This window comes from Leishmania donovani, chromosome 28, assembly GCF_000227135.1.
Source record: "Leishmania donovani BPK282A1 complete genome, chromosome 28".
In the NCBI taxonomy this organism is placed as follows: Eukaryota; Euglenozoa; class Kinetoplastea; order Trypanosomatida; family Trypanosomatidae; genus Leishmania; species Leishmania donovani.
Window position 1 is genome coordinate 984,463 of NC_018255.1, and position 14,042 is coordinate 998,504.

A 14,042-nucleotide genomic window follows, 5' to 3' on the forward strand; every position below is an offset into this window, starting at 1 on the left:
CCCCCCACCCACACACACACACACACCACGCTACAGCCACGCCTAGCGAGTAGTCCTTATCTTCATCGCCATTATCCGCGGCTGTCTGTGTGAGAGCCAAGGAGACGGCGTCTTTCTGCCTCCCTCCTCCTTTTTGAATCCTAGTTTGCGCATTCCCACCGCTCCTTACACGCTCTCTTCGTGCGCTTCTCTCTACTCTCTGTGTGCCTCCCCTGTCGACCTGTGCGCAGCCCCTCTCCCTTTCCCTCATTGTCCCCCTTCTCCCTACACGCCCATCCCCTTGACGCGTCATTCTTGACGAAGCGCACATCGAGATCGACACGCGTGCTGCAGTCAGTGAGGGAGGCACCGCCTGTCTTTGCAATGACCCGTCACAGCAAATCTGTGAGGGCGGCTTCGGCTGGCGTGGTGCTGGCAATGATTGTGATGGCGGCACTGTGCTGCACGTCAGCGGTGTGCGCCCCTGCCACCGCGCGCACGAGCTTCGAAAACGGACGCCGATTTGCGGCGATTCCGGAGATGCCTGCGGTGGTCAAGCAGATCTGGAGTGTGCCGCCGAACTCCGCTGCGGGCGCAGGCAGGCCGTCGCACGTGATGGTGAACGCGCCCCCCAAGTACGAGTGGGCCGATCAGGAGTATCCGCCAAACAGCGCTTCGCAAACGGAGCTCACGCTGGCGTTGGCGGCGGAACGTGTGCACAAAGACGCAGACCACGTTCGTGCCTCCTCGCCCGGCGTCGTTGCTATGAATACTGCTGCGATCGCTCCGGCCGATCAGCCGCACATAATGCCAGCGGCCTTGCCCGCGCAGCTCCTGCGCAGCCCTCTCGCAAATGGAGAGGCCGCGCCCTCGCTGGAGCAGCTCAGCAAGGTATTGAGCTTGTTGCCGAGTCACCAGCGCAAACAGCTGGTGCAGCCCTCGTACAGGGCCGCCGGGCAACTCGCAGTGGAGCAGGACGGCCAAAAGATCGCAGTGGAGGTGGCACCTGCGGCATTGACGGCATACGCTGGCTCCTCCGGCTCCTCTGAGGGGTCGACGAGCCGAGAGGACAATCGCGGTGCCATCCTTTCCAGCGGCGTAATCGCCTCCTTCACCGTCGCTCTCACCTTCGCCGGCCTGCTGCTGATCTTGGTGTTGGCAGAGGCTTGCGCAATGGCCAGCGCGTTCATGGAGGATCGCCGGATGCGTGCGACCCGAGATGCGAAGGGTGCCGATAACCCCGTCGAGCCCAAGAACGGCGACTTCCGCGATACCGCCGTCGACGTATAGGTTTAATGTCCGCACTTCGTGCTCGGTGGCGGGGAGTGCGCGACTCGGGGTGGGGGACGGCCTAAGAGGGGGATGAGGCGTCAAAGTTGGAGTGGGCACGCGAGTGCGTGTGCGCTTGAGCTGCCGGCGGCGGAGGCGAGGAACGCGCAAGACGCAGGAGTGGCAGTGGCTCTGATAGTAGAGTCAAGGTGAGAGGGGATGCAAAGGAGATGCAGGGCGCCGGCAAATGGTGCGCCCTGCATCTCATCCCCATTTCCCTTCCGCGCCACGTCTTCTTCTCTTCGTGCTCTTTCCATCGCTGCTTTCCTGGTCGGATGCGCCCACAGGTGTGCACGCGCGCGTGTGGTGTGTGCGTGCGTACTTGAGATGGCCACACTGTCCTGTACGATCTGACCGCCGCCACCGACACCGCCCTCCCTCCCTCCCTTTCTCCTTTCTCTTGTCTCATTCTCGCTGGACTCTACTTCCGTCTTCGTTTCGCTTCTCTTATCTCTCTTCTCTCCATCTCCCCTTTAATGGGTACGCGGGCTGCGGTCTGCTTGGTGCTTCATTGTCACCCTGTGCGCCGCTCTCCTCCGGTCGTTTGCCATTGGAAGAAAGCGGCAGCAGAGCAGCACGGCGACAAAAAAGAAACACCCCCCGCACACACGAGAGGCGAGAAGCGGCGGAGGGACGACGGTGATGGCGTGTGGGTGCCGAGTGCGTGTGCCGTGTGCAGAGATGAGGCGCGGAGGGCTGGTGGAGAGGGGGAATGATAGATGAGACAGCACCATTATGGTTTGTCTTGGTTTCTCGCCCCACTTCTCACTCCCTCGACCTTCCTCGTCTTGGGCAGTACACCGCGTCTTCTGCGGCCCCCCTCCCCCTCCTCCTTCCCGGCGGTCATCTCTTCACCTGCGCACCTTGTCCGTGAAACTCTCTTGCGCCTTCTCTATCTGCGTGTGTGTGTGTGATAGGGAAAACAAGAATATCTATATCCACACAAACACACACACACACACACACCTCTCTATATATGGATATGTACAGATGTATACCTGTATGCATCGATAAAGCAACCGAAAAAAAAGTTAAACAGCGGGCAGCAGCCCTCCCAAGTGCTTGCAACTCTGTGTCTCTGTGTGGGAGGCAGTCACGATGTGCAGAGGAGAAGAGCACGCCGTGACGCCAGGTCCCGGCGATGCACCCTTGTGGAGGAGGTGGAGGTGGCTCCACGGCGTTTGTGATCGCACTTCGGGGGGGGGGGACTGCCCGCTCACAAACGTCAATCAACTAAGCAAGTGATATACACACGAGAAACAGCAAAAAACAAAAACAAGAACCGAAGAGGACGTGCACGGCTTTGTGCACAAATCCGACAAGCGCGACGGAAGGAGAAGCGGCTGACTACGCAGTACACTGCAGATGAGTGGAGCGAGCGGGGCCGTCGTCTTCCGTCGACTTTTCCGCTTTTCTTGTTGCTGTAGTCGCCGCAGCTCTGAGTGTGAGGCTCGCACTTGTCTGCGCACACATTTCTCTCTATCCTACACTCTTTTCGTATGCGTATGCACGAGTGCGGCGTGCCTCTCGTTTTCTCTTCGCGTCTGCGCCTGCCATCGTCGTTCCCGTTCCGCTTCCGCGTTTACCATGAGCAGGTGGGCACTCACTTTAGAACACTCACACAACATCCGAAACACATATACACATTCAAATGGATCCTGTGCAAGAGCTTATTGCGGGAGTTGGCCTCTCAGACCTGGAGGGCGGCCACAGACCGGCGCAGGCGTCCTCGTCAGCATCTTCGACGGCGCTCGACCCGTCCAGCGCACCCGCGCCTGCATCTCCTCCCGCTGCGGCACCACCGCGGCGCACAAAGATGGTGTTCTTGTACAGCGACGAGGATGCCGTGGACGGTGATGACGACGGCGAGGGCCGCAGAGCGACACAGCCTGCGAACGGTGTAGCGGAGGTGCTGTGTGATGACCACGCCATCGCCGTCTCGGCGGACGCGCTCGCAGAATTGCAAGCAGAGGCGGCCGAGATGACAGCCGTGGGGATGTCGGACGCTCAGACATCTCTGTTGGACGCCAACGGAGACGCTAACGGCTTCTCCTTTGAAGAGGACGTGCTGAGCGGACTAGTCGGCGGTGCCTCTGTCTCTTTCATCACCGATGGAGGGATGCGGGTGAGGGAGGTGACGGCACCGAGGTTGTGGGAGGGCGCCGTGGCGCCGGCTGCGTCCTCTTCTCTTCACGGCCGCGGCGCAGATGCCGCCTCCTCGGCCGCATACGAGTTGCCTCTCCTTCTGCGCCGGGGGCTGCCGGCTGCTGACTTTGTGCTCCAGTCGCGACGCAAACGCTTTCGTGAAGTGCCGGCGTCTGCCGGTGCCACGGTTCAGTCGTCACCCAAGGACGCTGCTGCGGCTGCGGCTGCGACTGCCGGTGAGTCTGCGGCGGCGAATTCAGCAGCCGCGGCCGAGTCATCCCCACAAGGTCCGTCTTCTTCCTCAGAGCTGCGTGTTGATGACCCCCAAGGAGAGAAGCGTGACGACGGCAGTGACAGCGTCGAGGTGGAAGTGGAGGAGGAGCTCGACGTGTACCCGGTGTACGAGGAAAACGGCAGGACAGTACGTGCACTGCGAACGCGTTGCGGGTACGAGCTTACCTTGGACGAGCACGACTTGCTCGAGGACTGGGCAGAGGGGGATGAGGAGGATACGGAGGAGGGGCGCGCAGATAAGGGCGAGGACGCAGCACCGCCTGCTGCCGCTGCTGTAACCGAGGGGAACGAGCAGGCCAATGATGGCGATCGTGACGCGTACAATCATGATGCTCCATCGACGACGAGGGCTGTTCAGACGGCCAACTCGGCAGCCGCAGCTGCCGCAGACGAAGACGACGAAGATGCAGACGCGGACTTGCCGGTGCGGGCAGAGGCGGGGGACTGGGGTGACTTCCATGACTTCGACGACGAGGAGGACGAAGAGGAGGCTGAGCTCGACGAGGCAATCATTGTCGCTGTGGTAGAGCAGCTGGTGCGCTGCTGCGAGGCTGACGACTTGGACCCGCAGATAAGCGTCGAGGCAGCCCGCTTCATTGGCGCTGCCAAGCCGCTGCTGGAGCAGCTGACCAACGAGGTGATCAGCCCAGCCGAGTTCGTGCAACGCATGGAGGGCGACCTGCGCCGCTTCCAGCGCATCTACAAGAGCATCTACCGCCCCCGTGACTCACCGATTGTGATCGACGGCGTCGTGACCGATTTGTGACACCTTTGCTTCCCTTCCTAATCATTCCTCAATGGTTTACCGCGGCTTTCTTTTTCAGTTGGGTGCTGGGCGTTGTATGGGGTGCTGGCTAGCTTGTACCTGTGTGTACGTCGGTGTGTCTCCCATCACACACGCACTCGCTGTGACCGGCGATAAGCGTAAAGCGTTTAACAAATGTTTTCTTTTTTTTTCGTCGGCCGAACTACACACACACACACACACACACAAGAGTCACGCGCGCGCACTTCTTCGTGCGTGCTCACGTACGTGCGGCATCGTCTTGTGAGTGGCCGGGGCCCGAATGCCGTTCATCTCCTCCCTTCCGCTCCTTTGTGGTTGGTTGGTTGGCTCTGTTCAACACGGCCGGCTGCTCCCTCCCCTTGGATCGATGCACCGGTGTAGGGAGGCCGTTGAGGAAGTGATGAGACGAACACGGCCATGATAATGCGCGCACAAGAGGACCTACGTGTATTTAGGAGTGGCTTTCGTCTCTCTCTCTTTGTGCTAATCCGTGCCAGCAGCAGCAGCCGCAGGGACGGGTGTACTTCCTCATTCGCGGACGCTGCCTATGCATGCGTACGGGCTCCGCCCCATCACACTCTCGAAGCACACAAGCTACATTACCTCACTTTTCTCTTTCCTCTCTTCTCCATCCCTCCCTCGGATGCGCATACATGCCAACACGCTTGCCGACCGTGGCACAGTGAAATACCCCACAGAACGGAAGAAAAACCAAAGGAGTAGCAAGGAGAACGTAGGACATCCCTCCACCGCCTTCTTCCCTCCCCGCTTGACCATCAAGTCTCAACCCCACACCACCCCACGTGCCCTCTACCCCACTCCCAGTCACACGTGTGACCCCTCTTCCACCAGCGTGTAGACATAGAGGGAATAGAACGATGAACCCGTCTGCCGCTGCATACATACCACAGAAAAGCGACGCGAAAGGGGAGCCAAAGTCGTCCTCGGCGGCTGCGGTCGTCAAGCCGCCGTCGACGCAGCTGGTGACCAAGCTGAGCGCAGCCGCAGAGCCGTTCGTGCCAGGCGGCCCGAAGCAGGCGTCTGCGACATCGACGCACGTTGACCCCAAGTCGACCACCGAGGACGGAAAGACGACTGCGCCGCCGCTGATGGAGCGCCCGGCCAGTTCGCTGCCCGACTCTGCCGCTGCTGCGGGCGCTGCCAAGAAGGAGACAGATGAGAACGATGACTCGCAGCTGGACTGGCTGCCGGAGGCACAGCCGACGGATTGGTCGGAGAGCAAACTGCCGAAGCTGTTCGGCTGCCACAACACAGCTGCCAAGGCGACCTCGAGCGCCATCCCGCTGCACGCCTCGTGGGACCTCTACGCCGACGACCACCAAGGTAGCAGCAACATGGCGTCTAATAGCTCCCCCACCAGCACCATGTCCTTCGAGCCCATTTTTGTCTCCAACGTCGGCGACGTGGAGAGCTTCTGGCGACTATGGCGGTATTTGCCGGCGCCTTCGGCGCTTCCGACCGTTTACACGTACTCGTGGTTCCGCAGGGATATCAAGCCCGAGTGGGAGCACCCGCGCAACAAGAAGGGTGGCACCATCAGCATCGTTGTCTTCGACCGCGACCGCTCCGGCTTGAGCGACAAGCAAGTTCTCGATGACGTCTTCATGGCTATGCTCGTCGGCGCTGTCGGCGAGAGCTTTCATGAGTGCAGCACGACACTGAATGGTATTATGCTAAAGGTGCGATCCAACAAACCCGTAACGCTGCAGCTCTGGACGGCGCACTCGGAGGTGGGCAAACTGAAGGCCTTTGCAAATAGCGTGCGTGACACGCTCAGCAAGATTATGGGCGCCAAGACGCTGCAGAAGCTGGAGTACTACTCCCACCATCAAAAGCAGGCCGCCACGAATAGTCTTGCCGCCCGCATGAAGGGCAAGACGAAGATCTCGCCCGATCACACGTTCTAGTCTAAGGAGGCGCGAACGACATAAGGAGACGAAGAAAGACGGAGCACGAGAAGGGTGGTGGTGGTGGTGGTGGATGATAGTGAGGCGAGCGGGAGAGTGTGTGTGGGCGTGCGTGGGGTGGCCTAGCAGGAGTATATGTATCTGAGTGCATGTTTTTTTTTTTGTGTGTGTTTTCGCACCGGGGAAGACTGCCAGAGTCGCTCTTCTGGCGGGAAGGAGGCGATAAAAGGCTCACCATGGCCACTCTCCCCATCTCATCTCGCTGTCTGCCTGTCTGTGCCTTCCTCCCTCCATCGCACACATGGCGCTTGCCGCGTTTGCTTTGCTCTCCTCCCCTCCCTTCTATATCCGTGTGCCTGCCTGCCTGTCCGTGTCTGTCCGTCTGTCTCTCCCTCCCCATTTCTTCTCCTCCTTTTTTGAGCAGCCCTGTAGTTGCATGGCGGGGCTGCGCGCGTTTTGCACGCGTGCCGCGATTGAGCTTGTCGTCGTAGCGGGTCCTCTCCCTCTTAGGGAAGCGGTTCGGAGCGGTGTCGTAGAGGCGTGCGTATCTTGTTCTCCTTGCTTGCTTCTGCGCTGCTGGATGCACAGATATCGAGACGCGTGCATGCGCGCCTAGGCGAAGAGTTGATTCAAAAACCTTGGGTGAAAAAAAAACAAAAGTGCCTCTAAAAAAAACCGGGCAAAGGCACGCTACATCTCCCCCTCCTCCCCCCAGAAACACACACACACACACCCAGGCACACACAGCTCAGGAGCTGAAGGAAGTAGGCATGCACCGCATCGTCGTTGTCCGCTCTTCCCTCCCTTCAACTCAGTGGGGGATGGCTGTGTGGTGCGTCGTGGCGTGTGCGTGCCTGTTGCTTGTGACAGAAAGAAAGAACAAAGAGAGCGGGTGCTGCGTTCTGTTTCGTGACACGAGAGGAACATGGGGGGGGGGACATCGGCATGACGCCCGGAGAGGGAGAGATGGCACATGAGAAGAGTCTGAAAGGAAAGCAAGCAAGGTGGGGTATCTACATGTGTGTATGTATGTGTTTATATGTGTGGAAGAAATGCCCCGCTAGACCCCCCCCCCCCCACCCACCACCACCACACACCTCGACCTGCCGCACTCTCTACCGAACTGAAGGAGTGTGCAGCTCTCTCCCATCTTCCATCTACCATCTCTTTCCTTTACTCGTACCATCCGGCATTCGACTTGTTCGGCGAGCCACGGCGACGATGAGTGAGGAGCTGGGAGAGGGGTGGCGTGGAAGGGGGAGGGCCCGGAGAGTCGTGGGACAAGGGAACACAATCAAGCAGGAAAAGGGTGCTGAGCGACAGATGCTTGTGGGCCACGAAAGTCGGGTGAACTGCACCGCAGACACAGACGCACGGATGCATGCATTGGCTAACCACGCGCATGTACAGGCGTATATGCACGCATGCATTTTCCTTGTTTTTCTCCCTGGTGCTGTTACGCAGCGCGCTGTCTGTCTGTCTCCGTGTTGACCTTTTCGTCTTCCTTGGGCGCTTTCTCTACCTTTTTCGTGTGGGCCCTCATCGCATTGTGGCGCTCTTGTGTCTGTGTCTGCCGGTCACCCCCCCCCCCACTCTCCCCTCCTGCCGGCCTCCGTCTCGCGCACTCGTCGCGGCTGTAGACGACGCATCATCTTGCTCAGCCCTTTACAGGCCTTGCTTCCCTTGTATGTGTTATTTATTATTATATGTATTACGATGATGATGACCGATAAGACGCACAGCATCAGAGAAGTGTTCTTCGCTCTCCCCCACGTCGTGTGTTCATCGGACTCAAGCTTCTCCTCGTGCCTGTAAATTGATGCTTGTTCCTGTTGTGGCTGCTGCTGCTGTTGTTATTGCGGTTGCTGTCTTTACGAGCGCGTGCGTGTGTATGTGCCTGCGTCTGTGTGTGTGCGCTGCCGGGTGCACGATATCGGGCGATTCGAGCGTTGCTTGTCCTCACACGCCTGCGATTTCGCCCAGTCGTTTTTCCCTCTTCCTCTCCCTCTCCTTCTCAGTGTGTTCAGCCTCCGCCATCTCGGCATGTGTCTCTATGTCATTTCTTTGTGTGCTTATCTTCCTTTAGTGTGTCCGTTGCGTGTGTGTGTGTGGAAGGGGGGAGGGGAGAGAGGGGAGGGAAGACCACACCACGTGTGAGTGCCGGCGTCCCTTTCTCTTCACATTCTCTGCGTGCCTGTCTCTTTCGGTTGCCTTCTCTCTCGGGGCATTATATACATATATATATATATGTGTATACATACGCACATGTGCTTGGATGTGTCGATGCGTGTGCCGGTCTTGCCTTTCCGACTTGAACAGCTGTTTAAACTTTATTTTCCGACGTGTCCATTCTGCCACGAACACGTCAACAGGTATACACGCATACACAACCACAGGTCTCCTGCCTCTGTGGCACTGCAGCTGTGCCAGGGAACCGGCCCGTCAGCGCCGCGTGACGTCGTTCAGTTCATTGCAATGCCACTGCCTCACAGCGCAGGCAAGGTCCCGGCTCGCGCTCAACATCACCGCAGCGCAGCCAAAGGCAGAGACAAAGAAAAGAGCAGTGGTTGTATGTGTACATTTGTTGAATCATCGACACGATTTCGTAGTGAGCTGGTCCTAACCTGATTATCTCATGCCCACGTGTCTCTTCCGCACAGCGCCAGCTCAGACCGCTCCGCGGGCACCAAGAGCCCCCGCAGCTGTAGCCGAGGGCAGGATATGCAGGCTGCTTGGCCTCCCCACATAAAGAGTAGGCACCGCACCCTGAATACTACGGTGCGGCGGCTCGCATCATGAGGGCCCACGTTGACAGCAACGAAAAACAGAGCGAAGAGCTGCAGGGAGGCGGAAGAGTACCGAGGAGAGGAGGGGCGGGCGGGGGGGGTGCGCACACGCAAGGACGCACTCCCCCCGGCCCACCCCATCAAGTCACCTTTTCCATTTTGTCTTTTCGAACACTAACAGGAAGAAATAATAATTCATAAAATGTGATCAACGATGTGTGTGCGGGAAAGAAAAGCGAACGGAGCGTTGAAGCGAGACTCTCGTCAGTGCCGTACGAGGCAGGCTTCGAAGGCGGAGCGGCTGAGAGGGAGAGATGGAGGGAGGGAGGGAGGGAGGGAGGGAGGGGACCAAGCGATGATGACTAGGAGATCTGCAGCATTTGCCGGCGGCTGCCATATGCCCGTCGCCTTCTCCTTCCTCCTCACATTGGGCTGCGCTCTACCTCCGAGAGGAGCAGGCCTGGGGTGTGATCTGACCCCTCTGCGTGTGTGGGTGTGTGGGTGACATGACGTGAGATGTGTGAGCTGACGTGTGCCTCTGGCATGACGCGGTGACCCATACGTGCGATGTCAGCCCTGCCTGCTCTCTTGCTGCTCGCCCCCCTCCCCTTTTCCTTCACTCACCTTCCCCAAGTGCTTCTCACTTCACAGTGATGCTGCGTGTGACTGGGCTCTCGCTATCCGTCTGCACCTCTGTGCAGACGGTTTTGTGTGCACAGGCGCGCACATGCGCAAGAGGCACCCCAGCTGTGATCCAGTGCATGTACTCCTGCGACCTCTCTCTCCCTGCGCGTTGCTACACGTGGTTTCTCTTGTGTGCAATGGTGCCGCTTGGCCCCTCCCTCTCTTTCTCTCACGCCGTCCGTACCACCACCACCACCACTCCTCTCCATTCAACTCTTGTATGTGACATACACACACACACACACACACACACACACACATGCGCGTCTCTCTTCGCGGACTCCCACCATTCCCCTCTGCCTGCTGACACGCGGAGAAAGCAACACACAGAAGGGCTTCGCCAGTCGTGCCTATCCCACACGTTATCTTGCTTATTCCTTTCCCTTGTTATTTGTTCACTCGTGGAACGCCATCTCTCGCTCCCTCGATCTTGTATCCGTCTCCCTCCCTCCTTCATCATGCTCCGTCGCGTGTGCTCTTCGGCAGCGGCCTCCCACGCCGCTGCTGTGACGATGGCTTTGCGCAGCCTCACCTACCAACCGCGCATCCGCGACGTGCAGTTTCTGTACGAGGAGGTTTTCAACATGTACGACCACTACAAGAATTTGGGCAAGAACGGTGCTGGTGGATCTGACAGCGTGGTCACGAAGGAATTGATGGATGCGCTGCTGGAGGAGAGCTCGAAGCTTGCGGTGCAGACGTTGTTTCCGTTGTACGAGTCCAGCGACAGCGAGGGCTGCGTGCTGAAGGACGGCAACGTGACGACGCCCAATGGCTTCAAGGAGGCGTACCAGGCGCTCACGGCGGGCGGCTGGACCGGTATTAATGAGGCCGAGAAGTACGGTGGGCAGGCGCTGCCTCTGTCGGTCGGGTTCACGACACGTGAAATGATAGCGACAGCGAATTGGGGTTTCAGCATGTATTCCGGGCTGTCTCTGGGTGCCTGCCGCACTCTCATGTCATGGGCGAGCGACGAGTTGAAGGACCAGTACCTGCCTAAACTGGTGAGTGGCGAGTGGAGCGGGACAATGTGCCTGACGGAGCCGCAGTGCGGGACGGACCTGTCACAAGTGAAGACGAAGGCGGAGCCGTCCGGCGACGGCAAGTCGTACCGCATCACCGGGACGAAGATCTTCATTTCCGCCGGCGACCACGACCTGACGGACAACATTATTCACGTCGTGCTTGCACGGCTGCCGAACTCGCTGCCGTCGACGAAGGGGCTGTCGCTGTTCCTTGTGCCGCGGCATGTTGTGAACGATGACGGGTCACTGGAGGCTGCGAAGAATGTGGAGTGCATTGCGCTGGAGAAAAAGATGGGGATCAAGGGCAGCTCGACGTGCCAGCTGAGCTTCCACAACTCTGTGGGGTATCTGATCGGCGAGCCGAGCGCCGGGATGAAGCAGATGTTCACGTTCATGAACGCCGCGCGAGTCGGGTGCGCGCTGGAGGGCGTCTGCCACGCGGAGCTTGCGTTCCAGAACGGGCTGCGGTACGCGCGCGAGCGGCGATCTATGCGTGCGCTTGGCGGCACAAAGGAACCGGAGATGGTAGCGGACCGGATCATCTGCCACGCGAACGTGCGGCAGAATGTGCTGTTCGCGAAGGCTATTGCGGAGGGCGGGCGCGCGCTGCTGCTGGACGTTGGGCGGCTGCTGGACCTGCACGCCGCTGCGCCAGACGCTGCAACCGCGGAGGCGCTGGACCACGAGATCGGCTTCTACACGCCGATCGCGAAGGCGTGTGTGACGGAGTGGGGGGTGGAGGCAGCAAGCCGGTTGCTGCAAGTGTGGGGCGGGCACGGGTACATCAAGGGCAACGGGATGGAGCAGATCCTGCGCGACTCGCGCATCGGAACCATCTACGAGGGCACGACCGGCGTGCAGGCACTGGACTTCATTGGCCGCAAGGTGCTGAGCACGAAGGGCGGCAACCAGGCAAAACGGTTCGGGAAGCGCGTGAGCAAGCTTGCGCGGGCGCACATGCTGTCGACCGGTGCACTGGGGCGGTACGGGCGGCAGCTGTGGCTGATGCAGAAGCAGTGGCGGATTGCGACGACCCGGATCGGGCTGATGGCGTTGAAAAACCGCGACGCCGCCGCCGCGTCGTCGGAGGACTTCCTGATGTACACGGGATACATGACTCTTGGGTACTACTGGCTGCGGATGGCGGAGGTAGCCCATTGCAAGGTGGCAGCCGGCCAGGACGCGGACGGGTTCTACCAGACGAAGCTGGACACGTGCGAGTACGTGTTCACGCGCATTCTGCCGCGCGCTGAGGCGCACAGGAGGGTCATGCAGGCGGAGCCGACGCTGTGCGCGTATAAGGAGGAGAACTGGGACATCTGATCACGTGGCACACATGCGGTGCGTGGCTGCTGGTGCTGTCGGAGGGGGGGGGGTGAGCTAGTCGTGCGAGGACGCTTCTTTCCTGCTTCCCAGGTGTCCCTTTCGTGACGTGCGTTCGTAAGCCTCTTGGCACAGCGGCCAACGATTCTCGCACCTGCAGATTGTTTGCACGCCGTCCCTCGCGCCTCCTCCGCCCCACTAGCCTGCCTGTTTAGACACCCCGGATGCCGCCCCATCGTGAAGGATGGAGGGCATGCATGTCTCACTCTCACCATCCCTCCACTTCCTCGCTCTGAAGAACATTAAGAGGTTCCGACACGGCGAAATCACGCGAGCAAACGCCGTTGGGGGAGGACAGGAGGATGCGCCTCTCCGCGATGTTTCTTCTTTTCTGTTTGCGCTGCCCTCTCTCTCTCTCGGCGCTTATGGATGGCAAGCGCCGAGACCCCGCGCGATAGAACGAGCCGCTGCGTGTGTGTGTGTTTTCTGACGCTTTTCACTCTCTTCGTCTCTGCGCGTGTGTGGCTGGCCCGCCTCTCTCTTGCTGAAGAACGATATGTCGATGTTCTCATCGTTTTATTTCCGACGTTGATGACGGGACCCTGATGATGCCGGCTCATCTCCGTGTGTGAAATCCGAGTGCCCGCGCACGTCCCACACCCTCTACTCTCTCTCTCTCTATGTGCTGTGGAGGAGGGGGCAGCGGAAGCCCGGCAGCCCCTCCCTCCTCCAGCCCTGCCGATTGCCGGACCCCACTTCTCGCTGTGGCAGGGCCGCGCGCATGAGACTTGGGGAGGTCAGTGCGATGCGTCGCTACTGATGCCGGCGGGTGAGGTCGTGGGTGGTGCTGCCTCGGAGCGACCTGCGACCGTGCACACGCTTGTGCCACCCATGTGACTAGGCCGCGTGACTCGAACGCATCCCACACCCGACCCTCACACGGCCCACTGGTGCTGCGGGGAGCCTGCGCCACTCGTGGGGACGCACCAGGTGGCGGCCGACATGATGCGGCTGGCTGCGAGGCGACGCGCGAAGCGCAGGGGTGAGTGGAGCTGGAGGCAGGGGCCTTGCGCAGGTCACCGAGTCGGTGCATTGCCGTACCTCTTGTCAACGTCTGCCTCGCGCCGCGCGGATGGGAGGGGGGCCTGTGACCGGCCCGCGGGCGATCGAGTGTGGCGTTCAGCTCATGTTCCGTGGCATCGAATGAACACGTTGATGCGAAAACGATTTCTCCTTTATTCTGTGCGTGTGGGGGCATGCTGTTGTTTGATGTGTTCTTGAGGAATTTCCTTTACTTCTGCGTTTCTGTTTTGCTTTTTTCGGTCGCGATTTTCGACTTCAGCGCGCGTGCCTGTGCATGAGCTTGTGCTGTGCCTGTGCTTTCCCCATTCCCCTCTCTTAAGAGGTGCTCCTTGTGCAGCACTCAACGCACACCCGCTCTCTTTTTCTCTGTATTTTTCTCGCGCGACCTCGCCGTGTGTATGCGCTTGGGGCTTGTGCGGGTGTCTGTAAGGGCTCCTCTGGTGTAGTCGCGTGGGTTGGTGCCTTCTCCTCCCTCATGATCCAAAGACTCTGAAGGGGGAGGTGGAGAGGGAGGCTCGTTGCCCCTGATGACAGACACGCAGGCCCGCGCCGGAGTGCTCAACCGCAATTCTTCTTCTTGACCTTCTCCCTCTCCCTCCGCGATGTTGTGCTTTCTCGTCTTTCTTGGACTTGTCTCCCCATTCTTTTCGATTGTGCGAGTCGACTTTGCCTTTGCTTT

At 59.6% G+C, this 14,042-nt stretch overlaps 4 protein-coding genes across 4 annotated transcripts; all 4 read left to right on the forward strand.

Moving 5' to 3' along the window:
- Positions 1-363: 363 nt before the first annotated feature.
- On the forward strand, positions 364-1,269 carry LDBPK_282670 (hypothetical protein, conserved; the record flags this gene model as incomplete). The annotated part of the gene is made up of 1 exon (XM_003862317.1): positions 364-1,269. One exon carries the CDS (start codon positions 364-366, stop codon positions 1,267-1,269), a length of 906 nt encoding a protein of 301 aa, XP_003862365.1.
- A 1,690-nt stretch (positions 1,270-2,959) lies between these two features.
- On the forward strand, positions 2,960-4,513 carry LDBPK_282680 (hypothetical protein, conserved; the record flags this gene model as incomplete). Its single annotated transcript, XM_003862318.1, has 1 exon — positions 2,960-4,513. The coding sequence occupies one exon, from the start codon at positions 2,960-2,962 to the stop codon at positions 4,511-4,513; it is 1,554 nt and encodes a 517-aa protein (XP_003862366.1).
- An 899-nt stretch (positions 4,514-5,412) lies between these two features.
- On the forward strand, positions 5,413-6,462 carry LDBPK_282690 (eukaryotic translation initiation factor, putative; the record flags this gene model as incomplete). The annotated part of the gene is made up of 1 exon (XM_003862319.1): positions 5,413-6,462. The coding sequence occupies one exon, from the start codon at positions 5,413-5,415 to the stop codon at positions 6,460-6,462; it is 1,050 nt and encodes a 349-aa protein (XP_003862367.1).
- A 3,928-nt stretch (positions 6,463-10,390) lies between these two features.
- On the forward strand, positions 10,391-12,280 carry LDBPK_282700 (acyl-CoA dehydrogenase, putative; the record flags this gene model as incomplete). The annotated part of the gene is made up of 1 exon (XM_003862320.1): positions 10,391-12,280. The coding sequence occupies one exon, from the start codon at positions 10,391-10,393 to the stop codon at positions 12,278-12,280; it is 1,890 nt and encodes a 629-aa protein (XP_003862368.1).
- Positions 12,281-14,042: the final 1,762 nt, after the last annotated feature.